The 27551-nt window shown below is 43.1% G+C and overlaps 1 protein-coding gene across 1 annotated transcript in view; it reads right to left on the bottom strand.

Moving 5' to 3' along the window:
* Positions 1 to 20405: 20405 nt before the first annotated feature.
* The window catches only part of LOC311239701 (E3 ubiquitin-protein ligase MARCHF6-like), a 73232-nt gene continuing 66086 nt past the window's right edge, over positions 20406 to 27551 (bottom strand). Inside the window, exons 24-26 of the mRNA XM_084328110.1 lie at positions 26453 to 26585; positions 24505 to 24640; positions 20406 to 20747 (exon numbers count right to left, since the gene is read on the bottom strand). Coding sequence (XP_084184236.1) covers positions 20678 to 20747; positions 24505 to 24640; positions 26453 to 26585 — 339 coding nt within the window. The 3' untranslated portion in view covers positions 20406 to 20677. The remainder of the gene's footprint in view (positions 20748 to 24504; positions 24641 to 26452; positions 26586 to 27551) is intronic.

Here is a 27551-nt window from a genome sequence, read left to right as displayed (position 1 = left end):
AACGGTTTTGACAGAACGCCCATTCTTCAAAAACACCATATTCAGTATAGAGAATACATTTCAATTACCTACTGCATTTTGAGCAATATATTCATAACCTTATCTTCATCACTTCGAACAGTTGCTCTAGATAAACACATTTTGCATTGTCATAGCTAGAAACATATTCTCAGCTTCACAGGCTGATAGTATCCCTGTAGGCTTTAATCCTTAAACCTTTGTTATCTTTCCTGAAACACCGCTGTTCGTCTGCTGCACCTCTGGGATAACGAAAAACATATTTTTGACGTAGTTCAATGGTTCTCTGTGGGGTCAACAAAAATACTATGACACGCTTACTCACTACAGAACATAGGTCAGGGCGAGTACAGGTTGTCTAACAGAATGAAGCTACCCACAGTTTATCTATACATTTCTTACTTCAGTCAAAACATCTCAGGACCTTTCCCACATATCTCTTCTGGGATATTTTTACACAATTTTGACACTGTTCGAAGTCCATACCTATAAATGGTTTAAACTGCCTAGGTCTTTCTATTGTTGTCTGGTGCGATGATCAAATCCTCCACTTCTGTATTTTTAAACATAGATCCTCTTTTGTATTTAAACATTGCAAATCACCCACCTCTGTACATAAACATGTGGCTAAACATAAGATTAATTTCAGTATTTTAAACATGGTAACTCATCCACCTCTGTACCTAAACATGGGACCCATTTCTGTATCTAAACGTGGAACCAAACATAGGACTCATTTCAGTATTCAAACATGGTCTCTAGTCAGAAATTCAAACCCGGATTCTACTCCTCCTGTATTTAACCTTGGAGTGTCCTCCCTCAGCATTTAAGCAATTAGTCACCCTTCTTCATTATTTAAACATGGTGCACTCTCCTTCAGCATTTAAGCAATTTTCTACGAACCATACTTTGTATTTACCGTGGTCTTCAATACCCTCCTGGATTGAATACAACCATTTCCCTCCCACTGACTGTCTGCCCTCTGGTAACTTGGTTGAATACATCCATTTCCCTCCCACTGTATGTCTGCCCTCTTCGGGGGACAATGTGGCCTCCTTAAAGGTCGGGTTTACCCCACTGACTACCCTGTAGTAGTACTCAACGAGGGTAGGTGTATTGTCCTCCTCGTCACTCCCTTTCCTGGCATAGTCTGGCAGATATTCTGGGGGTTTGTGTTCCCTTGGGGGATACCTCCCACTGCTTGGGACACTTGACGTCACCCTCAGGTGCTCCTCGTCATCGCCCTCTGGGGGTTGCTGACTGTCTGTCTGCACAACTGTACTAAGTACACTGGGGTGATGTGTTTCTGTTTCTACACACCTTGCTCTGGAGTCCAGCTCTGGCTCCTCTGTCTGTGTCTCGCTCTCACAGGTTGTCTTCGTGACAAACTTGACTAGCATGTGTTTCTGCACTCTCCCGTTACCGGGGTGATAAACTAGGAAAGCAGGGCTTCCTCTGTCGTGTCCTACAAAAAATCCTTTTACATCCTTGGACTTGGGTTTTCCCCTGTCCTGCAGGTACGCATAACACACTGATCCAAATCGGTGCATTCTGGCTAGATTACACTTCTTTCATGTCAGCACTGTATACAGGGGGTGGTGCCCGAGTGCTTATTAAAGCACCTGTTTCTGGTGTAAGCGGCTTCTTGCACCGCATAATGCCACAGGCTCTTTGGTAAGTTACTATCTGCTAGCTTACACCTTGCCATTTCGAAAAGGGTGTGCCATTCCCTCTCTGCCACCCCGCTCTGGTGTGTGGGATATGGACGTGACGTCTCGTGTCTTATCTTATACCTTCTCAACAGTGATTGGAACTCTCTGTTTGTGAACTCGGTTTCGTGGTCGGACCTCAAACATCTTACTGTACCATAAGGGGCTACGTCTGCCAGGAATTTCTCTGTGGCCTGGAGTGTGTCACTCTTTGCTTTGATAAAGTAAACAAACACTGCCCCTGTACACACGTCTGTAAAAGACTGTACATATCTAAAACCTCCTTTTTTTTATCCACTTTTTCTCCCATTTTTCTATATTTTCTCCCATCCCAATTTTGTATCATCCAATTCAACCCTCCCCTGTCACGAACGATGTTTCTTGCCTCCCACAAGCCGGCTGCAATGTGGACTAAGTCATACATAGCACAAGTCCCCTCCGGTACTTGAGGTAACAGCAGTCGCATCTTTTCACATGCGCAGCTCGATCTCTCAGTGGCGAGGAGTAACGCGTGGGAGGCTCACGCTGCCCCCGACACTTCCTGATTCTACTGTGCAGGCGCACCAACCGACCTGTAGGAGTAGCTGTCCACAACGCCCGATCCCCACCCATCAGTTTCCCACCCCCTAATACGGCCAATGTGTATTAGTATGAACGACCAGCTAAACTGAAAGCAATGTGGAGCGCTGGGCTCGAACAGGCAAGCCCAGCGTCTCCGTCATTCGTGGCGAGCGCCTTGCCCACTACGCCACGTAGCCGCCCCATATCTAAAACCTCCTATGGACTCGTTGCTTACTGGGCCTGCTAGGTCCATGTCAACTAGTGCAAGTGGTACCCTTACTTTGTCTGTGGGATTTCTGTATCTCGGTTGGGTAAACTTCCCCGTTTTGCACATTGCACAATTTTTGTCAGGTCTACGTTTCTCCCCTTCAATGTGCATGCCCTCTGACACTACTTGCAGTTTCAGTAAATCCTCGTAATTACAATGACCCATAATCTCGTGCCATGTCTGAATATTGTGACGGGCCATCCCGCTACACACATCATCATTATCATTACACTGGTCGTTGTCATTACACTCCGTTTTCAGATCAAATATTCTCTGGTACATCTTTATGTCAAACCGGGTACCGTCAGGTTCTACAAGAACATTTTTACCTTCATCGAAGAATACCTTGGCGCCGCTTGCAGTAGCAGCTATTACAGAGAATAGTCCTTGTGGGAATGATGGTACGTATAGAGCGTTCTTTAGCGTTACCGTACGCCGGCGCCCCTTGCTGTCCGTGAGGCATACCTGTGCGTCTCCCCTCTCTTGTGCCAATCCGTAGATGCGTCTACCGTCCGCCAGCTCCATGCAGTGCCTCTCCGGGTGGAAAGTGTCATCAAAGTTCTTGAACCGACTCCTGTCGTTGATGACATGGGACCACGCACCCGTGTCCACGATCAGTTTCCTTCTCTGGGCCCGCTGCAGCTGGGCCGGTCCGGCGATGCCCGCCGTCCGCGCTCCAAAAGCGCAGTCTTCTTGTCCCGTTATTCTCCGGGCGTCGTCTCGACTCGCCTCACGTCGATCGTCGCTGCCATCGATTCTCCGGGCGTCGTCTCGATTCATCTCACGTCGATCGTCGCCGTCATCGCGTCCGCTGTCGTCACCCCGTCCACAGTCGTTATCTTGTCCGTAGTCGCCATTTTGTCCGTGGCCTTCGTCTCGTCTGTAGCCGCCATTTTGTCCGTGGCCTTCGTCTCGTCCGTAGCCGCCATCTTGTCCATGCGTGTATCGTGCGCTCTAGTTGTGTTTCTTCATGCATGCTCTGTCTGTGTGCCCCATGGATTTGCAGAAGCTACACCAGACAGTCTTTGTGCATTCGCTTCTCCGATGGCCTTTATCTCCGCATCGCCAACACGCCAGTTCCGTCGTGGTCCTGGTTCTTTCTCTTGGCGTCGCTCGGGCCTTTAGCACCCTCTCCCCCTCCTCCGCGGCGGCTGGGTGGGTGTCTTCTGAGGCCTTGAAGTTCCTTAACTTAGCCTTGAACTGTCCCAACGTAATGTCCGTTGAACCGTGTGTTACCAGGAGTGTGAACGGTTTGTACAGCTCCGGTAGTCCTCTCATTATCATCGCCATCATTAGCCCATCGCTTGGTGCTTCTCCGGCACTCCTCAGTGGCGTCGTGATTTGCTCCGCTCTGTTGACGTATTCGGTCATGGTTTCGGTGGTCCCCTTCCTCAGGCCTGTTAGTGCTATGTAGAGGGCCACGACTCTGGGTCTTCCTCGCCCGATGAAATGCTCTCTCAGTACCGCCAGGCTTTCTCGGCCTCTGTCTTTAGTGTCGCGGAATATCAGCCCCAGGCTGGTGTCATCGAGCATCGGCGCTAACTCGCAGTACGCGCTTGCGTTCCGCTGGTCGTCCAGGGCTTGCTCTTCCGCTGTCAGTTCTCCGGTGGGGGCCGCCAGGATCGTCTCCTTCAGCCCCGCCCCGTGCATGCAGCACAGCATGCGCTCTTCCCAGAGCTCATAGTTCTCCCTTTTCCATTGAATGTCGGCCATTTGTCTCTTCTCTTGTTTTCCATCCTCTTCGTTAGTGGTATGCTTAGCTTTTGCTCTTGTTGGCCTAGCGTCTAGCCACGCGGTGCTCCGGGCGCTAACCTAGCCTATACTTCAGCTAAGCTTGGTACAGTACCCTTATTATTTATTATTATTATTATCCTGCAATGCTTTCATACCGATCGGGCTGATTTTTAGTGTTCAATACGAATGCTGTTACTGACAATCAAATAATCAGAAACGACCCCCCCCCCCTTTCATGCATTCATGATGGAACATACTACCTATGATATAGATTTGATTTCGGGATAATAGCGTATACAGGCAAGAAATGGCAACGTCTATAGTGGAATTGATGTGTAGGGCTATAACTCAGCATTTCATGAATTACCCTAGACCGTTCTAAAACCATACTTATATTCACCACGGTATAACACGGGAACGTATGGATGGAAAAATGAATTATTATTATACCCATTCTGCAATCGGTTGATATGATTTTCAATCGATATTATGTCAATCTAATGTCATGCTGGCTCGTGCCGTGTATCACCTGTGTATCACCGCATACAGTGTGGCCACATTCCCCACTCGTGTTTCATGAGGACGGGGAATTGTATGAGAGGCCGTTTAGGCCATATACCATCACTGTCACATATACATATTGAAATGTGTCTCGTATGTCCACACTCACTACTTGTGTTATGTAATAGCACGACGGCGCGGAATTGTGGTTTTAGACATATATGTATATAATTATATATATATGGTATATTGTGAATGAGATACACTGGGGTAAATTAGACTATAATGTCTTTTCCTTGGTCTGCATCCCCCTAAAAATTGTGTGTATTGAGGCGTGCTGCATTGTACCCATTCTGCAATCTCTTAATACGATTTTTTTATCGATATTAATCGTGTGTGTTGGATATGACGTTTTAGGCATATCCCCCATGAGAAAATGCCTGACATGATGCTAGACGGCTTAATGCCATTTTGCCTCGCCTGTGGGGAGGCACAATGGTAGCAGGTATTGCATTTTTTGTCATCAACAGGTCCTTTTTCAGTAAAGAAAAATGACTGTCTGATGTGCTGGTTTTGGTCAAGTGCCCCACCGATTCTATTATTATTGTAATATGATTTGACCCCACTGCCTCCTGGCGTTTAGCCCGGAGGACTGCGAGCGGGGCTTGAGGTTCCATTTCTTTTTATTTGAAAAAGACTTGGAACTGGCGTTACACTTGGCGGGGGCATTGAACTTAATCGTGTGTGTTGGATATGACGTTTTAGTCTTATCCCCCATGAGAATATACCTGATATGTTTTCTGACTGTGCCTGATACTAGATTGTTCAGTGACCCTACAGTCTGTTATTTATAATAACGTTGAAGCCGCTGTATCCGGTGGCGCTTAGCCCGGAGGCAGGCGGGCGGTACCTGGTCCCAATTTCTTCAAATTGCGACCAGCATTATACCTGAAGGGGGTCCTTTACAAATGTATTCTTACGTGTATATGATGTTTCGGTCTTCTACCTCGGGAGAAGGCCTGGTGTGAGGGGCTGTACTATATTTATTCATTAAATATCTTACATCCAGCTCCTCTGGTCAATAAATACGATTTTCAATCGATATTATGTTCGTGTTCAATCTATATATCATGCTGGCTCGCGCCTTATATCACCTGTTTTGAACAAGGTGAGGCGCCGCGGAGCCATGCAGTGTGTCCACACTTCCCATTCGTGTTTTGTACACGACAACAGGGAATTATGGATTTAGGCATATGTATATATATTTATATTAAGGCTGTCAAAGTTAACGCGATATTAACGCGTTAACTCCCGATTCTATTAATGCCACTATTTTTTTTAACTCAAGATTAACTAAAAAAAAAAGAAAAAAAAATCTTCTTTTTACTAGACTTCACTCAGGTGTATTATTGATGCTCTCATTGATACTATGTTTGTGTGTGTGTGTGTGTGTGTGTGTGTGTGTGTGTGATATAGAGAGAGAGGGGGGTGATAGAGATGAGGAAGGGGCAAGAGAGAAAGAGAGCTGGGAGAGTGAGTGTGAGAGAGAGAGAGGGGGGGGGTGGTGTGATTAATCAGCCCTTGTGTGTGTGAATGTAACAAGTTCCTAACGTTTTCTTTCCCCTATTATTTCATGCACACTTTATTCATTGTTTTAAATTATTATTTTCTTTTAAGTTATTTTGTGCATCACTCCGTTTTAAATTTGATGCAAATTTGCAATGCATGAGGGTCATCCTTTTGTGTTAAATGGCTGCATAAAGTAAGCATTTGTTGACTCGCATGTTGATAAGAGTATTAAAACTTGGAACTTGAAAAAGATCCGTTTAAGGTAAACAAAATTTAAAAAAATAAAAATGCGATTAATTTGCGATTAATCGTGAGTTAACTATGGACAATCATGCGATTAATCGAGTTAAATATTTTAATCGTTTGACAGCACTAATATATGTTAGATTGAAAACCGTTTACCATGTCTGATGTGGTGCCAGACAATGGCTTGATCGTGTGTGTTGGATATGACGTTTTAGTCTTATCCCCCATAAGAATATACCTGGTATGATTTCTGACTGTGTCTGATACTAGGTTGTTCAGTGACCCTACAGTCTCTGTTATTTATAATAACGTTAAAGCTGCTGTATCCGGTGGCGCTCAGCCCGGAGGCAGGCGGGCGGTGTCTGGTCCCATTTTCTCAAAGTGGGGCCGGCGTTATGCCTGAAGGGGGTCCTTTACAATCTATTCATATGTGTATATGACGTTTCGGTCTTCTCCCTCGGGAGAAGGCCTGATGTGAGGGGCTGTACTATATTTATTCATTAAATATCTTGCATTCAACTCCTCTGGTCAACCATAAGCGCGAGCGCAACACGCCGCGTTGCCTCTCCCACTGGGAGAAGGTAAGCGGTGACGTATTGTATTTACATATCTGTATTTACATATCTGTTTTTTGCATAAAAGGGGTTCCCCGCTATCCGTCTGCGGATCTATGGGGACCCTCGCTAGCTCTGGTGTTAGCAACCAGGGGAGTTGCATGCGCACCTCCCCGGTTCGGGTTGTTTATCCAAGGTTATTTTCGTCTTGCTCTGTTTCTGGCTCTGCTGTTATACGGCAGGTGCCACAGCCACGACGAGGGTCAGACAAAATCGGTTTCATTCTGAATTTTGTTGGCAAAATAGGTAGATTTTCCGGTCCCAGTAATGGGAACTGGTTAAGGGGTCTGCCGTTTTCTGTGAAACCGGGGGGTGAAAGTTCAGACACATACCACACGTGTCTCCCGATCGGTTGATTTTCAGTGGAAACGTAGTGAAGGTTCCCATCTTCGGTGTAGGCTGCTAGGCAGCCCCCCCTCTCCTGCTGAAAAGGGCTATGTCACATCTCACGTGGCGGACTTCGCAGACTCCACCCTGGTAGTGGGCCTATTCTGCCTCCCTATGGCCTAACGTATTGGTAATTAGAGGTCAGTGCTCCCGGGTTTCGGGTGTTTTTCAACACTGCCGTTAGGAACCGGGCACGCCCCCGGATCTGTCGGAACAGCATAGAAACAGCGTTTTCTATGTGTACAGATGGGAAGGAGGGTTTTTTATGTAGGTTGAATGAATGAATGAATGAAAACTTTATTTAACAGATTGCAGAATGGGTACAATACAGTACGGCTCAATACACACAATTGTTAAGGGGATGCAGACCAGATAAAGACGTTTGTCTTGTTTACACCAGGGTCCCCCATTTTCAATTCATAGTGACACTTAAGACATACACAACATAAATGACATTTATGGCATAGGGACATACATGACATACAGGTATTTAATACTGTTACATTTGTGACATATACGATATGCAAATATACAGTACTGTTACCCATAGATCCTGACAGAGTATATACATTAGGAGGGGGTGGGTGGGTGGGAGAGAATATATACATACGGTGGCGAGAGAATATATACATACGGTGGGGAGGAGACTGTACATTAGGAGGGGGTGGGTGGGTGGGAGAGAAATATACACACGGTGGGGAGAGAATATATACATGCGGTGGGGAGGAGACTGTCAATTAGGAGGGGGTCGGGGGTTTGGACATTTACGGTGGCCAGTTTCGAATTGCAGCCTCCCGTAGGTGCTCTTTAAGAGCGGTTTTGAATGTGGGTAGGGATTCACATTCCTTTACAGCTTTGGTTAGGGCGTTCCACATTGATGTGGCATAATTGTGAAACGTGTTTAGTCCCTTGTTTGAGCCGAATCTGGGTTTAACATGATTTGTTGAGCTTCCTCTGGTGTTGTGGTCGTGGTATTCACTGGCCTTTGGGAAGTATTTTGACATGTACATGGGTACCTTAGTCGTATAGTGTATCTTGTAGACCAGGCCCATTGCAAGTTGCTGTACTCTGTCATCTACTCTAAGCCATCCTAGGTTGTCAAAGTGGGCAGGGGTGAGGTGGGTTCTAGGGGTAAGGTCAAGTAGAAGTCTGACCAGTTTGTTTTGTGATGTTTTTCTAATCTTGTTTTTAGCGCCTTTGAGGTGCTTTGGTACCATGAGGATGAGGTGCAAGCATAGTCGTAGTACCCTTGAATGAGTGCTCCTGCCAGTCTTCAGGGTATTCTTGTTTACCAGAGAGGAGATCCGGTACAAGAATCTAGTTCGTTGGTTGACTGTCGTACATCTGGGTGAGGTCCTTTGGTCCTCATCGGATCCTTCGGGGGGGCCCCGCCTCCGTAAAGGAAAGGTGTGGCTCTTGGAGCTGGAACCCCTTCCGCATCCCGCTGCCGGGCGGCTGGCAGGGTGCATGGTGAGGTAGACAGCGGTTTTTCGCATGATCTACTCACCTTGCGCATTTTGGGGTAACTGCGCCCCACTGCGTATGATTGGTGTCCTTCTCTCTGCTCCTCGTTAGGAGCCGCGAGGGGGCCGGACCCCACCCCGTTTTTCTGATGGTCGTGAAGGGGACCTTCATATGTTGCATATGCGCCCAGAAAAGCGTAGCCAATGAAATATAACGAAGGTTATCCTATAACCCTAGTTATATGATTGGCGTAGCTTTTCTGCTTTAATCGCAGCCCTGAGGACCCTTGGCTGTGTTTCGCTGAAATTCAGACTCGGAAGGGGGAGCTGATCAACCACACCTGGGCTATATGCTGGCCGGAGGTGGTCGGGCAAATGGAAGGTGCATGTGAGAAGTTTCATTGGACGCGCACAGGCGCTGAGTGTATCCCATAGGCGAAGCAGAAAAGCTACGCCAATCATATAACTAGGGTTAGGATAACCTTCGTTCTGAGTGTAACATCTTTTTTTTTTTTTATTATTATTTTTTAAACACACATATAAACAAACATGACAACACACGATAAGATACACAAGCATTAATACACAGTGTATATCCAACAAAATTACCATTTATACCAATGTCTTATACAGGATATACCCCTAATACCTGTTATCTAAAAACCTACACACATATGCTCCAGCTCGAACCCCCCCTCCCGGACCCCTCTTTGGATAGTACCTCCATTATCCCTCGCTCCTAACCAGACCCTACCATTATAAGCTAGCTTTTATTCTCTCCACCACTTCTAATCACATTGTCATTTTGGATGAGTGTAACATCTGTACATATCCCTTACCTACTCTCACTAGTTACACTGCTGGCCAGTATGACTTATTACCAGTGTCTTTATACCTGTATCACTGTACATATTAATACTACAACTCTGTACATACATCTGATTAGCACTATTACTCAGTAGTACTCATTTATATATTTTATACCCAGTTTAATCACCTGTATATTGTATATTACTATTGAACTTTACTGTTACATTTGCACTCTGGTTGGATGACAAACTTTTTGTTGTACTGTAGTTGTGCTGCATGATGACAATACATTTTAATCGAATCTACTCTAAAACACGTTTTACATGTATGAATGACAGCTGCACTTATGTGTTGTAACCATTTATTAACAACTCATGTTGGGTGGGTATCAACAACTGATGGACCCTTCAGTATAATTACATCATGTTACACAACATGCCTTCATGTATGTGTATACAAATAGATAATTTGCTTCTATAAATGAATCGTAATTTAAAAATCCAACCGGTGAAGAGTTGGATGAGAATACTAAGAGGCCACTTGTAGAACGTCAGCGTTCCGATACAGCAGTTACACACATGGCCAACAATCTGCCAAAACTCGCAAAAGAAATTCCCACTGAATATCATGAAAACATTTTTATTTAGTTGTTGCCATGATACACAAGCCATAAGCATAATAGACATGTATCCATTTTATATTTACAAAACGCATATCAAACTCTTCCAACACAAAACCAAACGGCGTTGAAATGGATGCAAATATTCCTCTAATTGAAGAAAGAAAAAAAAATTATGAAAACGCTGAGGAGCTTCAACAAGGACAGTTTCACGGAACCGCCACCAGGGGGCAGAGCGGCTAACCGCCAGTGAGTGTGTTACTGGTCGAGTGAGTCAAGGAAACTATAAAAGGAGGAAGGGTCATCACGTCAGAATACGAGCGTTCTATGCTGTGCTTGGTGTCAGGTCTATTGAAGTCTGTATTCAAATAAAAAACATTTGCCAGCTATCTGAAGCAATATACATCAACTATCAAACATTAGCTAGTTAACAATAACCCGGTGAGGTGACCCTTCCTTCTTTCATAGTTTCCTTGGAGTGAGCTAGTGACGTCACAGAGGAGCTGCTTTGCATCTCGATGAATATTGACTAATGTGCTGCAGCTCTGAAATGATGATGTAAAAGTGCAACAGGGTGAAAATTGTACAGGAGTAAAAAATGTATACAATAATGTAAAATCTTACTCCAGCCTGGATGGGCCAAAACAAACCTCTAGCCTCCAGATGACGTAAGAAGATATTTCAGAGAAGATAAAACGCCTCTTTCAGGACGTCATGAACGAGGCCACAGAGCTCATTGGTTTCTCTGCTACCAGCCAGGAACGGTAAGAAGGACACAGACGTCTTTGCCACACACAGCTCAGAGTAGAGGAGGAGACCGTGACATCACAGAAGACAAGAAACAAGAAACAAGAAGAGCAAAACACTGTTTCCCATCCGCTTCAGAATTGGTGGACCAGCGAGAAAATGACCATGAAACACCGGAGAATAATAATATTACAGAATTATCACTTTTATCACAATTAAAATTTCCAAATTTGAATAGTTTTAGTTGCAACCTAAGCAGAACAGTACAGCACAGACACCACTGCTAGTAGCATAACAGCACAAACACTACAACCCTTTTTTTTTTTATCGGAAACCGATAGGGAGAGTGAATGTTTTAAACACTGAAATATAATGAAATGTTGGACCAAAGCTTACTTAAAATACACGTTTCAATATGATCCGTGTAGTAAAACAAGCCTTTGACTACACACATTAACAAGCGACTTCTGACACTTGTACACAAACAACAGGGTGTACTTGTTCTCTTCAGTTCAAGCCGCTCACTCCACTGCTCTGCTTGGAGGTTTCCATCTCCTCCTGGTCCCTGGCTGGAGGCTACAGATCCAACCTCAGTCAAATGACAGTGAAATGCAATTAAATGTGCTATAGATAACATTTTATGTAGACTAATGAATAAAAAAGATTAAATAAAATAAAAAAACATCCATGGACATCTATATGAATTGAAAATGGGGGACCCTGATGGAAACAAGACAAACGTCTTTCTCAGGTCTGCATCCCCTTAACAATTGTATGTATTGAGCCGTACTGTATTGTACCCATTCTGCAATCTGTTAAATAAAGTTTTCATTCATAGCACCATCTAGTGGCTGAATGTCATCTATAGCACCATCTAGTGGCTGAATGTTATCTATAGCACCATCTAGTGGCTGAATGTTATCTATAGCACCATCAGGGGGCGACTCACCCTGAAGTCATTGAAATGACGCAATGTGTTCAAACTTCAACGAACAGTCTGTTCTCTGGACACCGACATGTTGAATCGAATACGACTTGTTTGAAGCATTTGAATCAACGTCGGTCAGAATGCAGACAGACTCTTCCGCTGAAGTTTGAACAAAGTGGGACCGTTTCAACAACCTTGGGGTGAGTGTTGTGTAGGAACCAGTGTTTAGTTCCTTGTGCGTTTCAAGTGTTTATCTCACGGTCCATTCATTTGTCCAGCTGTGACATGTACGCTAGGCTAACAGTAATCTCATAGACGCTAGGCTAACTGGTTTTACACAAGCCGCAATGCCTGTGAACTGCCACTAGGGGGCAGAGTGACTAACCGTGTGAGAGTGAGTGAATGTATGAGTGAGTAGGTGAGTGAGTGACATGGCTTTGCGTCTAAACATGGAGTCGTTTGGTGACAGAACCTTGCTGTGCTTGTGCTCGTATCTGCCAAGTATGGGGATCCGTAATAAAGATAAACTCTGTGATGTCATTGACCCCTCCTCCTTCATATCTCCATTGACCCTCTAATGCATTCAGGGTGTTCCATCACATTTACCTTTAAAATCACACAGGAAACCAATCGTTGTAAAACAAGGAAACAGTCCTGGGCTATGTTATAAAATAATAATGTTTCACGCTTGAACCCCACGCTTGTTGCGCTGGTGGGCTTCCAGAAGGCCACGGTCACAGGTAGCTGCTGTAACAGCTCCCACAAGGCCACAGTCACAGGTAGCTGCTGTAACAGCTCCCACAAGGCCACATTCACAGGTAGCTGCTGTAACAGCTCCCAGCCGCTACCCTACTGGAGGATCTGCATTATCATGACCTCATGTTTGGACAATGATCTATTTTATGCTGAAACAGACAGGTATTTAATTATTCCACATCAGGCATACAAGTGAGGAAGCGGCTCATCTAATCTAAAATGATATTATGTTAATTCATTAACCATAAATATTGTTATTACCTGCATTGATTTTACCCTTTTCTTAACTCATTCAGAGCCACGCCCTTTTGACCATATTAGGGCTAGCGTGGGGACGGGGAAATTTGCGAACGCTTAAACTATATCTTAAATTATGGCTATGGGTCTAAAACACCCCAGTAATTCCAGAGAAATTCCGTGATAATAGCTCTTTAGTGGAATACACAAAACACGTTGTAATTTTTCGGCTGATTTATGAATAATTTTCAAATAAACGCTAGATTATCGATAGTATATGTGTACTTATGCACGCTAGAGAAGCGGGCTGAAAAATCTATTATCCATCTATTATCTATGGTCAGCGCTAACGTTACGCACACACGCTGCGATGGCGGAGAAAAAAAATCTGATTAACCCAAGACTAGTAAAATAGAGTCCTTACCTCACATCAGATGTTCTGCAAAAAGATTAATCCAATTCCTGATCGCCATTCCAAATATTGATCGCGTTTATTGATCCAACGTTATAGCACAAACACATAATCGACGCTGCTCCGAGCCTCCCCAGTGAATGTGGTAACAGCTACTGCTTACCGGAGAAGGGAAACCCCAGGACATCCAATGATCCAATGATGTGCAATACCATCTGGGAGACGATAGGCGGCGGTATTTGCCCTTTTCGAGCTCAGACCCATTCCCAATGATAACGTCAGGCTGGGTGGATGAAAAATGAATGGATATTGCTAATAAAAGAAATAACGATTAAAACCCGAGTTTTCTCGGGTTTTGGCACTCAACGCATGGCAAAGTTAACCCGACTAATCTCGTGGTTGGCACTGAATGGGTTAAGCTCTGCACTGCACAGACCATTATTCTGTCAATGTTATGATCATTTTATGCCTATGTTTATTTTACTGCTGTGAAGCACTTTAGGCTGTAATCCTTGCCCTAGCACTCTAGCATACTGCATTGAACACCGGACACTGGTCTTCCTGCGAGGACCCGAGGGAAACGTAGGAATCCGGTATGGAGCAGTTGAAAGCCGCCAGTGAAGACAACGCAGAGTGTGAGGACTGCAGCATCGCCAGGGATGTTGCTAGCTAGCTAGCTAAGCTGCGCTAACATTAGCCGGTTGTTGCTAGCTGGCTCAACTAAGCTGCGCTAACGTTAACCGGTTGTTGCTAGCTAGCTAAGCTAAGCTAACGTTAGCCGGTTGTTGCTAGCTAGCTAAGCTGCGCTAACGTTAGCCGGTTGTTGCTAGCTAGATAAACTGCGCTAAGGCTAGCCGGTTGTTGCTAGCTAGTTAAGCTAAGCTGCGCTAACGTTAGCCGGTGGGGATAGAGGACGGGTAGACAACATCCACATCCCAGCCGGCTGCCTCTTGTACACGTTGCACGGTGGACCTCTTGTGGACTAAACCTGAACTACATCACGGCAGCTTCACGGATGCCCGCTGCTTTGAAAACGTTCAAATAAAGTTAGCATGACAGTTCAAATGCACCCGTAGCTACATAACAACCCAGACATGTAGGTAAAACCAACTAAAAACACAATATAAATACAGAATACCTACAAAACTCCTATAGTACGTCCCTCCTCCTCCTCGTAATACGGTGATTCACTTCCCTAAATGCACGGCCTCTCGTTTGAGACGTAAATCAAGATCACGACGTAAACTCCCTCCAGAGCAAAAAAAAAAAACTAAACAATCACCTCCAGAGTCGTTTAAGAGCGTGAGGAATTATACAACGGCATGCAAATTTCTCGATTCTAATTGGCTGAAACAGTCCATTTACACGTATGTATCGGTCACAATCCACGCTCCTGGTCCCAGGACCCGCCCACAACCGAATCACATCACTCCGCCGTGCGGATCTTTTGGAAAAACAAGATGGCGGACAATAATCTTTAACAAATGGATATGTTGATAGCGTCATAACGACTAAATATAAAGCGATTCTGTCACGGCGAATGTCTTAGTCCATTAAACAATGTTGGATGATGTAATTGATGGGTCATGAGTCATTGTAGAACAAAAGAAAAATCACGGATTGATTGATTATTTGCAATTAAAAAAAAAATAAAAAATCTTCCTTCCCCCTGACTGCAGAGCTCACTCTCACACTGTCTGGCACACCCAACCCACCCACCCCCACACACTCCTGTCTGCAACGGCGGAGGAGAGTCAGACTGAGAGAGAGCTGGGTGTTGCGCTGTTTTAAGTGAGCATGGCCTATTGAATTGATTGATTGCTAATTTTATTACTGTACGCCTGGTTTCCAACTGGTTAAGTTTAGGCCCTCTAAAGTAGGTTTAAAAAAATAAATAAAGAAATAGGGCGAAGAAAACTTTTTTTTCCCTATAGGGCAAAGAAAACGTTTTAATTTGTTTTACCTACTTTCTATAGAAGCATCTAAGAATGAAGTTCTATAGAAAGTAGGTCTGCATACCCTTAACAATTGTGTGTATTTAAGCATTACATCACGCGCAGGAGTGGTTTGTGAACAATAAACCATGCCTAGGGGTGGTCGTTAGGCCCGAGGCGCAGCCGAGGGTTGTTAGACCCTCCTAGGCATGGTTTATTGTTCACAAATCACGACTGCAAGTGGTGTAATGCTTTTATACAACTGCCACGTTCATCCAACCTTATTGCTATACAATAAATACACATTAATCGAAGATTTATTGAAAAAACCATCCGCCAGAAAAAGTAGTTCCCACAACAACAAAAAAGACAAGTTGCCTCCATGTGGAAGCAGCTCGGAAGTGCATCCAACCAACTAACACATCCAACTGTGTGTTATTGGAATTATTGAGAGAAGTTGCCTCCATGTGGAAGCAGCTCGGAAGTGCATCCAACGGATCGAACAAACTAACACATCCAACTGTGTGTTATTGGAATGATTGATTGAACATTTTATTACCAGATGCAGAATGGGTACAATACAGTACAGCTCAATACACACAATTGTTAAGGGTATGCAGACCCACTTTCTATAGAACTTCATTCTTAGATGCTTCTATAGAAAGTAGGTAAAACAAATTAAAAAGTTTTCGCCCTATTTTTTTTATTTAATTTTTTAAACCTACTTTAGAGGGCCTAAACTTAACCAGTTGGAAACCAGGCGTACAGTAATAAAATTACTGCAATCAACCAATCAATCAATTCAATAGGACATGCTGACTTAAAACAGCGCAACACCCAGCTCTCTCTCAGTCTGACTCTCCTCCGCCGTTGCAGACAGAAGTGTGTGTGTGTGTGTGTATGTGAATGTGTATGGATGTGTGTGCGTGTGTGTGGGTGTGCCAGACAGTGTGAGTGTGAGCTCTGCAGTCAGGGGGAAGGAAAAAAAATGTAACAAAAAAATTGCAAATAATCAATCAATCAGCGATTTTTCTTTTGTTCTACAATGACTCATGACCCATCAATTACACCATCCAACATTGTTTAAAGGACTAAGACATTCGCCATGACAGAATAGCTTTAAATTTAGTCGTTATGACGCTATCAACATATTTGTTAAAGATTATTGTCCGCCATCTTGTTTTCTACGAAGAATCCGCACGGCGGAGTGATGTGATTCGGTTGTGGGCGGGTCCTGGGACTAGGAGCGTGGATTGTGCCCTATACATACGTGTAAATGAACTGTTTCAGCCAATCAGAATAGAGAAATTTGCATGCCGTTGTATAATGAGCCGTACTGTATTGTACCCATTCTGCATCTGGTAATAAAATGTTCAATCAATAATTCCAATAACAAACAGTTGGATGTGTTAGTTTGTTGGATCCGTTGGATGCACTTCCGAGCTGCTTCCACATGGAGGCAACTTCTCTCAATCATTCCAATAACACACAGTTGGATGTGTTAGTTTGTTGGATCCGTTGGATGCACTTCCGAGCTGCTTCCACATGGAGGCAACTTGTCTTTTTTGTTGTTGTGGGAACTACTTTTTCTGGCGGATGGTTCTCAATAAATCTTCGATTAATGTGTGTTTATTGTATAGCAATAAGGTTGGATGAATGTGGCAGTTGTATAAAAGCATTACACCACTTGCAGTCGTGATTTGTGAACAATAAACCATGCCTAGGGGGGTCTAACGACCACCCCTAGGCATGGTTTATTGTTCACAAACCACTCCTGCGCGTGATGTAATGCTTAAATACAACTCTTTCTGCGGCTCTGGCCTTGCTAAGTTGGATGCCTTGCTAAACACTCAGGTGAAGTTGGATGCCTTGCTAAACACTCAGGTGAAGTTAGATACCTTGCTAAACCCTCACGTGAAGTTAGATGCCTTGCTAAACCCTCAGGTGAAGTTGGATGCCTTGCTAAACACTCAGGTGAAGTTGGATGCCTTGTTAACACTTTAACTGCCACACACGAGATATCTCGGGTTTCCAATAGTTATGTTGAAAGCCACTCACGAGATTTCTCGGATTTTTTTTTTTTTAGCGATCTGAAATCATATTGCATCACGCGAGCCTACCCGAGTATACCCGAGCACCGCCGGCGATCATATGTGGAAAAAAGCGCCCCCTATCGTCTCCCAGATGACATAAGGGATTTTGGAATGGACTCAATGAAAATGATGAAAAAATCCGGTACTCCACATTTTCCAGTCCACTGATCCAGCCGGGGTTACCACAGTTCATTCTGGGGACTCTCAGCCCTGCGGAATCATGTACTGCACTGTATACACGTTGGATCCATACACTTATCGATTTTTTCGAATAGTGATCAGGAATTGGAATATACCAGTTGGATACCATCTGATGTCAGGTAAGGAATCTATGTTATCAGTGTTAGGATAATCAGACTAATTTTGATGAAGATATAGGCTGTTTTGTGAAATGGGCTCTTTCGGTTTCACTGGAAAAGTCCAAGAGGAAATGAACGCGCCGATTATCCTTCCGCGGCGCGAATGTGCACGTATAATATTGATCATCTAGCGTTTATTTGAAAACGATTCATAAATAGGACGACGAATATCGACGTTCTGGAATATTCCAGTAAAAGACGATTATCACAGAATGGTCTAGAATGAACTGTTTTTTATTTCAAAACGGGTGCTTTTCAAAATGCTCTGAAACGGAAATGAAGCGATAAAAAACCCATCTGCCTTGACAGCACTGACTGGAAAATAGTCTTTGATAAGCGACGGGCAGATTAGACACATTAGCCATAATTTAAAACATAGATTAGGCGATATTAACGTTAACATTGAAGTGGACCGTGGCATCAACGGGGTAAAAAGGAAAACCCGGCGTGGCACTCAAAGTGTTAAACACTCAGGTGAAGTTGGATGCTTTGCTAAACACTCAGGTGAAGTTAGATGCCTTGCTAAACACTCGGGTGAACTTAGATGCCTTGCTAAACACTCGGGTGAACTTAGATGCCTTGCTAAACACTCAGGTGAAGTTGGATGCCTTGCTAAACACTCAGGTGAAGTTGGATGCCTAAACACTCAGGTGAAGTTGGATGCCTTGCTAAACACTCAGGTGAAGTTAAGATACCTTGCTAAACACTCAGGTGAAGTTGGAGGCCTTGCTAAACACTCTTGACCGCGGATTAGCTTCCACACCTAACAGAACACATGAGGTAAAACTGACCCGAGAACAGCTCATAGGAACAACTGTCTCGTGACTGCCCCCTACCAGCGTTCCTGAGAATAGAAAAAAGGCGGCTAGTTCTAATAAATTAATTTGGCTATGTTAACACTGCTGACAAAGTGGCCCAAATATGATTCCTTTGCTCATATGTGACTCAGTTCAGCTCAATTCAGATCTGGTCCTGAATCAGATACAGGTGTGATCTTCGTTATTGTTTATATGCGCATGCGGGTCAGTTCAGGAGCGTGTGACCAGTTCACACTGGAATCTGATATTGGCCCCATTTAAAAAATAATAATAATAATGTGAACAGCCAAACAAAAAAAATGGATCTGAGCAATAAATCAGAATTGAGCTCTAAAGCTTGCAGTGTGAACATAGCCTTTGAGATAAGGTTGTTTCATCGCAGAGCTGGTGAAGACCATGGAGACCAGAGAGACCATAGAGACCAGGGAGACCATGCAGACCAGGGAGACCATGCAGACCAGGGAGACCATGCAGACCAGGGAGACCATGCAGACCAGGGAGACCATGCAGACCAGGGAGACGTGTAACAAACACATCTGACTCCACTCCGCCTGGACCTCCTAAGTGCAGGAAACACACATGGATGGACCAGTGTTAGGTCTCCAGGTGCAGAGCAGCAGAGTTAGATAGTATGAAGAAACGGTGTCGCGTGGGGATGAGGTCATGACATGTCGTCAGGGGCGGACCTTCCTACAGGCGATATAGGCGGTCGCCTAGAGCGCCACCCAGAGGGGGGCGCCAAAAAAAAGAAAAAAAAAGATTTTTTTTTTTTGTGCAGTTTTGGCGCCCCCCTCTATATCTGCAACCATTATTTTTACATTAAAAAAATTCTAACATAAGGGAAAATGAGCCAAAAATCTAAAACGGTCGGTCGGTCTGAGCCTCAGCTTTAGGTGTTCACAGTCAGAACATGCTAGAGCGCTGTGCATTGATGGGTATCGGTCAAGTGTTTATAGAATTGAACGTTGAGGAAAGAAAGACTAACGTTAGAGAACTATGAAGAAAAAAGCAAAAAAAAAATAAAATAAAAAAAAAAATATTACAAAAAAAACCTGCATGTCGTCCAGCAAATATATGACTAGGAACAACATATTAATATCATTAACTCACATTTCTCTCAAAATGAGATGCCAGATACTTGAGGGGTTTTTCTTTGAAAACAGGTTTTGGTTTGATATCACACATTACACCATAATGCGATGAAATTGGATTATTCATCGTGTGATTTTGCATACATGAACAGATATTGTGATATATATACAGTATATATCTATCTGAAAACAATTCAGATGATTATGGTGATGTGAACTTCGACCCCAAACCCCACAAACTGCCCCAGAAGCACTTCAGCTGCATTGGTTTCCATGGAGCTGTTTAGTGTCTGAATCAGAGGTTTTATTTATTTTGGCACAACTGAGGTTGGAAAACACATGGAAGATGTCAGTCTTTCATAGCGTAGGCTGTTGATATTTAGTCTTTGATGGGAGTGCAAAAAACTAAAAAAAACAGCGTTTGTTTATTAGACAAGCTGCATAACTTTCACGTTGGCTTCTGTGCAAAAGAAATCTGAATGCTGTAACCCCCCCCCCCCCCCCCCCTCCTATATCAAAATAATAACCGAATATTATTAGAGTCATTTTAGTTTGATGAGGAGTTTTTCAGGGGATCCCGGTCTGAATACGGCTTCCAGTGACACTTCCACCCCAACGAGAACAACACTGAGATGGACATCTGATGGGGAGCGAAAGGGAATAAAGATTTTGACCATGACCCTTGAGGATCTGATCCTGAATCAGCTTTAAACAGCTCCAAGTTCTGAGTAGGGAAAGGTGTGAGCGGCTGCTCCGATTCCAGGCCAGTGTTGTCGGTCTACAGGTGAAGGATACCCTCTCCCCTAGGAGGAGCTGGAGGAGGTCCTTCCTGTCTTCCGCTCGTAGTTCACCAGCCGCTGTCCGACCAGGTACCTGCAGGAGGGGCAGCAATATTACTGTTGCATTCCTGAAACATCCACACAGCAGGTCTCTGTCTAAACACTTGTTCCTGAAACATCCATACAGCAGGTCTCTCCCTAAACACTGGTAGAGCATCGTTCCTGAAACATCCACACAGCAGGTCTCTCTCTAAACACTGGTACAGGAGCGTTCCTGAAACATCCGTACAGCAGGTCTCTCCCTAAACACTGGTAGAGCATCGTTCCTGAAACATCCGTACAGCAGGTCTCTCTCTAAACACTGGTACAGGAGCGTTCCTGAAACATCCGTACAGCAGGTCTCTCCCTAAACACTGGTAGAGCATCGTTCCTGAAACATCCGTACAGCAGGTCTCTCTAAACACTGGTACAGGAGCGTTCCTGAAACATCCGTACAGCAGGTCTCTCTAAACACTGGTACAGGAGCGTTCCTGAAACATCCGTACAGCAGGTCTCTCCCTAAACACTGGTAGAGCATCGTTCCTGAAACATCCTTACAGCAGGTCTCTCTAAACACTGGTACAGGAGCGTTCCTGAAACATCCGTACAGCAGGTCTCTCTCTAAACTCTGGTACAGGAGCGTTCCTGAAACATCCGTACAGCAGGTCTCTCTCTAAACACTCATTCTTCAGGCTATGGCTCCGTCTGGATTTGTAAGCCATACCACCTTCTGGGGAAATACTACCTCTGGACTACTAACTACTACAGAAAAACTTGAGTAACAAGTTTTTTTTACAACTCAAGTTCAGACCTATGTAACTCTAAAAGTAAAGAATGTCATCTTTCAAAAGAGACCAGGCTCATGCATGTGCTATAAGTATAAAGTATGTTGTTTTGGTTTGCAAAAAAAGTATGCAGTCCTCAAGTTCAAGTAAAAAAATTGCTACTTTTCTGCCCGCTTGTTAAGAGAAATAATAATAAAAATATGTGTGTCCGTGGTTTCATGTTCAATGTTAAACTATTGTGGAACCTTATACACTATACTTAATGTTCTTAAGTTTCTTTATTGCTAATGTTTCTTCCCCCCCCCCCCTAGTTGAGACTCAGCACCATCTGGTTTGAAAATCCTGGGGAAAGCCCTCCCAGTATATTCTGCATGCTGATATTATATCGATACAGTGACGGCTTTTCTTTTTTTTGCTTGACAATCCCATTTTACTGCAATAAAAATTATTTAGACTGAAAACATTATCGTATTAGATAAAACAGATGATATATATTTTTATTGCAGATGATAAAGTTTTGAAAACGAGACAAATTAACACCAGAGTAAGAGTGAGCAGTACTCACTTACAGTACTCACAATAATACTCACTTACAGTACTCACAATAAAACTCACTTACAGTACTCACTTACAATACTCACTTAAAATACTCACTTACAGTACTTACAATACTCACTTACAGTACTCACTTACAATACTCACTTACAATACTCACTTACAGTACTCACTTATAATACTCATTGTAAGCTTACTGTAAGTGAGTATTGTAAGAGGATATTGTAAGTGAGTATTGTAAGTGAGTATTGTAAGTGAGTACTGTAAGTGAGTATTATTGTGAGTACTGTAAGTGAGTAATGTAAGTGAGTATTGTAAGTGAGTATTGTAAGTGATTATTGTGTGTACTGTAAGTGAGTATTGTAAGTGAGTAATGTAAGTGAGTATTGTAAGTGAGTACTGTAAGTGCGTACTGTAAGTGAGTACTGTAAGTGAGTATTGTAAATGCATATTGTAAGTGTGTACTGTAAGTGAGTACTGTAAGTGAGTATTGTAAGTGCGTACTGTAAGTGAGTACTGTAAGTGAGTATTGTAAGTGCGTACTGTAAGTGAGTATTGTAAGTGAGTACTGTAAGTGCGTACTGTAAGTGCATACTGTAAGTGAGTCAGGGATTAAAGCAAAAAAAAATCTCCTGACTGAAATTTTTTTCAGGCCAAGTCATATTCTTATTTTAACCTCCACTGTATTTCTTTTTAATAGCGTTGGCGTTTTAAGGGAGCCTACTTGTTTCGGTTTCGTCGATAATCCAATGTACAGTTACCCCCCCACCCCGCCTACCCAACCCTTCCCTCCCCAACCACCTCCAATGTACAGTCCCCCCCCCCCTCCACCCAACCTCCTCCAATGTACAGTTTCTTCGTCAAATGTATATGCTCTCTTTTTTAGACTCTTATTGTATCACAAACAATACTGTGTAAATCTGGTACGTCATAAATTTATAGATGTAGCAGTATTATCTATCTGTATGTCATGTATGTCATATATGTTATGATGAATTGAAAATGGGGGACCCTGATGTAAAGAGGAAAGTCTTTCTCTGGTCTGCAACCCCTTGACAATTGTGTGTATTGAGCTGTACTGTATTGTACCCATTCTGCAATCCGTTATAACAATCAATCAATATTTAACCGATTGCAGAATGGGTACAATACAGTATGGCTCAATACACACAATTGTTAAGGGGATGCAGACCAGAGAAAGACGTTTGTCTTGTTTACATCATCAGGGTCCCCCATTTTCAATTCAGTGACATTTATGACATGCATGACATTGACATCATGACATTTATGGCATAGGGACATACTACAGGTATATAGTACTGTTACATTTGTGACATATACGATATGCAAATATACAGTAATGTTACCCATAGATCCTGACAGAGAGAATATATACGGTGGGGAGGAGACTGTCTACAGATACACCTGTGTGATGTTGCTACGGAGTTAAGCTAATAAACGTATACTCACAACCACAGCAGGGGACTCACATATTGTACTGTGAAGTAACACGACAATGACAAACGTGTTGTTTCTGTTTTTCTTTTTGACATCGTTGCGGCACACGGAACAAGTTAACTCACCACTACAGCCCCCAGTAGCGCTGCCTAGCCAGTCTCTTCAAACGTCCTCTCCTCTCGAAACTTTTTGTTAGGTGGTCCCGCTGATCCTTTTCATCTGAGAACCCCGCGGTGGGTTCTCTTTTTAGTGGCCGGCTTACTCCTTCCATTTAACAGACGCTATTAAGCTAACGTTAGCTAATCGGTATATAGCAGCGAGTGCAAGCAGCGTGGTGGCTGTGACGTTGGTAAACAAGCAGTTGACGCGTGAGGCTGCAAAAAAGGCGACCTGTCTCTCGAGTCGCTGAGTGATGATGACTGCTTGGCGCGATAGGGAAAAAAAGCCCTTTTCCATATTTGGCGCCTCTGATTGGCTCAATTTTGTTTCAATCTGTATGCATCTACAAATCATGCAAATACTTCCGTCAGACTGCGAATCAAATGGACGGATCTCCCCAATCAAATTGACGGAAATCCGTCTGGAGACGGAATGCTTTAATGCATGAAGTGAGTACTGTAAGTGAGTATTGTAAGTGCGTACTGTAAGTGAGTAATGTAAGTGAGTATTGTAAGTGAGTACTGTAAGTGAGTAATGTACTGTAAGTGAGTAATGTAAGTGAGTACTGTAAGTGAGTATTGTAAGCGAGTACTGTGAGTATTGTAAGTGAGTAGTGTAAGTGAGTACTGTAAGTGCGTATTGTAAGTGATTACTGTAAGTGCGTATTGTAAGTGCGTACTGTAAGTGAGTACTGTAAGTGAGTATTGTACGTGAGTACTGTAAGTGAGTATTGTAAGTGCGTACTGTAAGCGAGTACTGTAAGTGCATACTGTAAGTGCGTACTGTAAGCGAGTACTGTAAGTGAGTATTGTAAGTGCATACTGTAAGTTAGTACTGTAAGTGAGTGGTACTGACTTGTCGTTCTTGATGTGTTCGTAGAGACGCTTGAACTGTCGTATCTGGAAGAAGAGGACGGCCAGCAGCGCCACTGACATCAGCAGGAAGGGATATATCCTCCTGTCCACCAGGGTCTGCATCTCTGGTAGCACTCCTGCATCAGAATGACCAACACCATCAGCAAGAGACAGAAGTTCCTCTCAAGTAGTGGTACTATGTGCTGTAAGGAGTAGTGGTACGGTGTACTGTACGGAGTAGTGGTACTATGTACTGTACAGAGTAGTGGTACTATGTAGGGATGCTCGATATTGGCTTTTTTACCGATACCGATATACCGATATTGTCCAACTCTTAATTTCCGATACCGATATATGCAGGGTTCCCCCCCCCCCCCCCCAAAAAATGGAATAATTTCAGGTAATTAACACTTTGGCTGCCAGGAAACGTGTTTACACGTCATTGCCGGCCATGCTCAAGTTGCCGGAGGACGCTTTACAGCGCCCTTATATCAATATTTCAAAAATCTGCGATCGGATTCATATGTCCCCTCCGCTGGCCTGAGATCCACCAGGAGGACCCACTGAGCTCTCTGGCGGTTCAGGAGCGCCATCTGGTGGCCGATCGACGCAATCGCTTAACAGGAAGCGGCATAGAGGTTGTGCTGGACGTCCGTATTACTTCCGGGCACTCGCTATAGGTCCCGGCATTCTAGCTCGTCACAATACACAGTGATCGATTGCCAATAACTCGATAAACAACATGATTTGGACGTATATACCATTATACAAGCTGGAGATGGACCGGGTAAATCTACATCCCATAATGATACAATTTCTACTCTACGATGATCGCCCAACGGCGCGCGGAGACTGGGGTGAGTTTTAGCGTGTAACGTTACCGTCTTCGATACTAACTGCTATTATCAACATTTGACCCACATTAGATGATTGGTATAACGCTGCCCACGGAATTATAAACGCCCCCTAGCCCATCCGGTCAACATCAGATGACGTGTAGTAACTTCTAGAAGTACGTCTAGTTGGAATTTTTTATATCGCGCTGATTGCCATAAAACTGTATTGCATCATCAATATAATGCATTTGGGGCTATAGATCACGTTCTGGAGAAAGCTGCAGAAAGAGATGAAAACATACTTATACATTAGACCATACTTTACTATGAATATGTGAATGAAAAAGTTTAACATTGCTACACAATGAACAATACATATAGGACTTTGAATGGGCCCTAATAATGGCAATGTAGCAATAGAATTTAAAAAGTTATAGCCCTGCAAAGAAGGGGAATTTCTCCATAGACAAATAGAGCTGGCAACCTATGGTATATCATGAATTTAGCCTTAGGCAATCAAAGTGTTAACATTACATATCTCTTGTTGTGGAATTAACACAACATTATGCATACTTTTGACAATAAATAAAATCACAATTTGTTCTTACTTGCTTGCCTGGGTAAATAAAGGTTATAGAAATGTTAAAAAAAAATTTAATAAAAAAATAAATAAAAGATTTGAAAACCGCTACAGATATTTTCCGATATCACATTTTAATGCCGATATCGGCAGATAATATCGGTAGGCCGATAATATCGGATATCCCTAGTACTATGTACTGTACAGAGTAGCGGTACTATGTACTGTACGTAGTAGTGGTACTATGTACTGTACGTAGTGGTACAATGTACTGTACGGAGTAGTGGTACTATGTACTGTACGGAGTAATGGTACTATGTACGGAGTAGTGGTACTATGTACTGTACGGCGTAGTGGTACTATGTACTGTACGGAGTAGTGGTACTATGTACTGTACAGAGTAGTGGTACTATGTACTGTACAGAGTAGTGGTACTATGTACTGTACAGAGTAGTGGTACTATGTACTGTATGGAGTAGTGGTACTATGTACTGTACAGAGTAGTGGTACTATACCTCTAGAGACAGGCTTACCTAGTAGTGGTACTATGCCTCTAGAGATGATGTAGGGGACACTTAGAGACAGCAGCAGGACACAGATAACTGGAACAGCCAGTCTCCTCACTATGAAATGCAGGTCGATGTTACGGATACCGTTAGCATAAACCTACACAGGGAGACACAGCAAAGACAAACACCGCTTAATATACTGACTGATTGATTGACTGACTTTTATTTGATAATACAGATAAAGAAAGCACTATTACTAGGGATGCACAGATATAAAAATTTGCCACCGATACCGATTGTTCAACGAATATATTTGTATGTCTCTAAATGTTTTGATGAATTGAAAATGGAGGACCCTTATGTAAAAAAGCCGAAAGTCTTTTTCTGGTCTTCATCCTCCAGTCCACTGAGCTGTACTGTATTGTACCCATTCTGCAATCTGTTAATAAAGTTTTCAATCAATCAATCAATCAGACAAATGTATAGAAAAGCTTTTAGTATAACCATATAACAAAAAATTATATTATTGTTTATGAAAATGTTTTAGCCCTATGCTTGACTATTATTTTAGGCATGGCAACAAATAAAATAATAAAATGAATAAATAAAATATTAAATAAATAAATAGGCTCCACGTCTCTCTTTTTTGTGTTACAAATTGTGCTCACCGATATGAACATAGGCCTCTTTACTTACTTAAAAAAAAGGAAACATCAAGAAATATGTTTATGGTATTAATTTCACCATGCCATGTGTGTTTTTATTTTATAATGCTCATGAGTCATGATTATTGCTGAAGTCTGAGTCATACAATACTCACTGGCTTTCATAACAGACTAACTTGTCTTGCTCAAGGCTTGTTTATTAGTTTTAATAAGAGAGCACTATCTCTCAACCAAAGCAATGCAACAGATTCTTCTTTTTTTTTGAACAAATGTTTTTTATTTTCCCTTTTTTAACATAAAACTAGACAAACAATACAATAGTAGAAATGTATGATAAATCACAGGACAATGATCGACATAATAATAGCAATAATGACAGTCCAGTAATTAAATCAAAATAAATGTAGATTAACCCTTTAATCGCCAAGGACGCCGTAACACTTCATTCTCCGCCATGC

This window comes from Notolepis coatsorum, assembly GCF_963971535.1.
Source record: "Notolepis coatsorum genome assembly, chromosome: 13".
Classification (NCBI taxonomy): domain Eukaryota; kingdom Metazoa; phylum Chordata; class Actinopteri; order Aulopiformes; family Paralepididae; genus Notolepis; species Notolepis coatsorum.
This window is presented reverse-complemented; position numbering and strand designations above follow the sequence as displayed.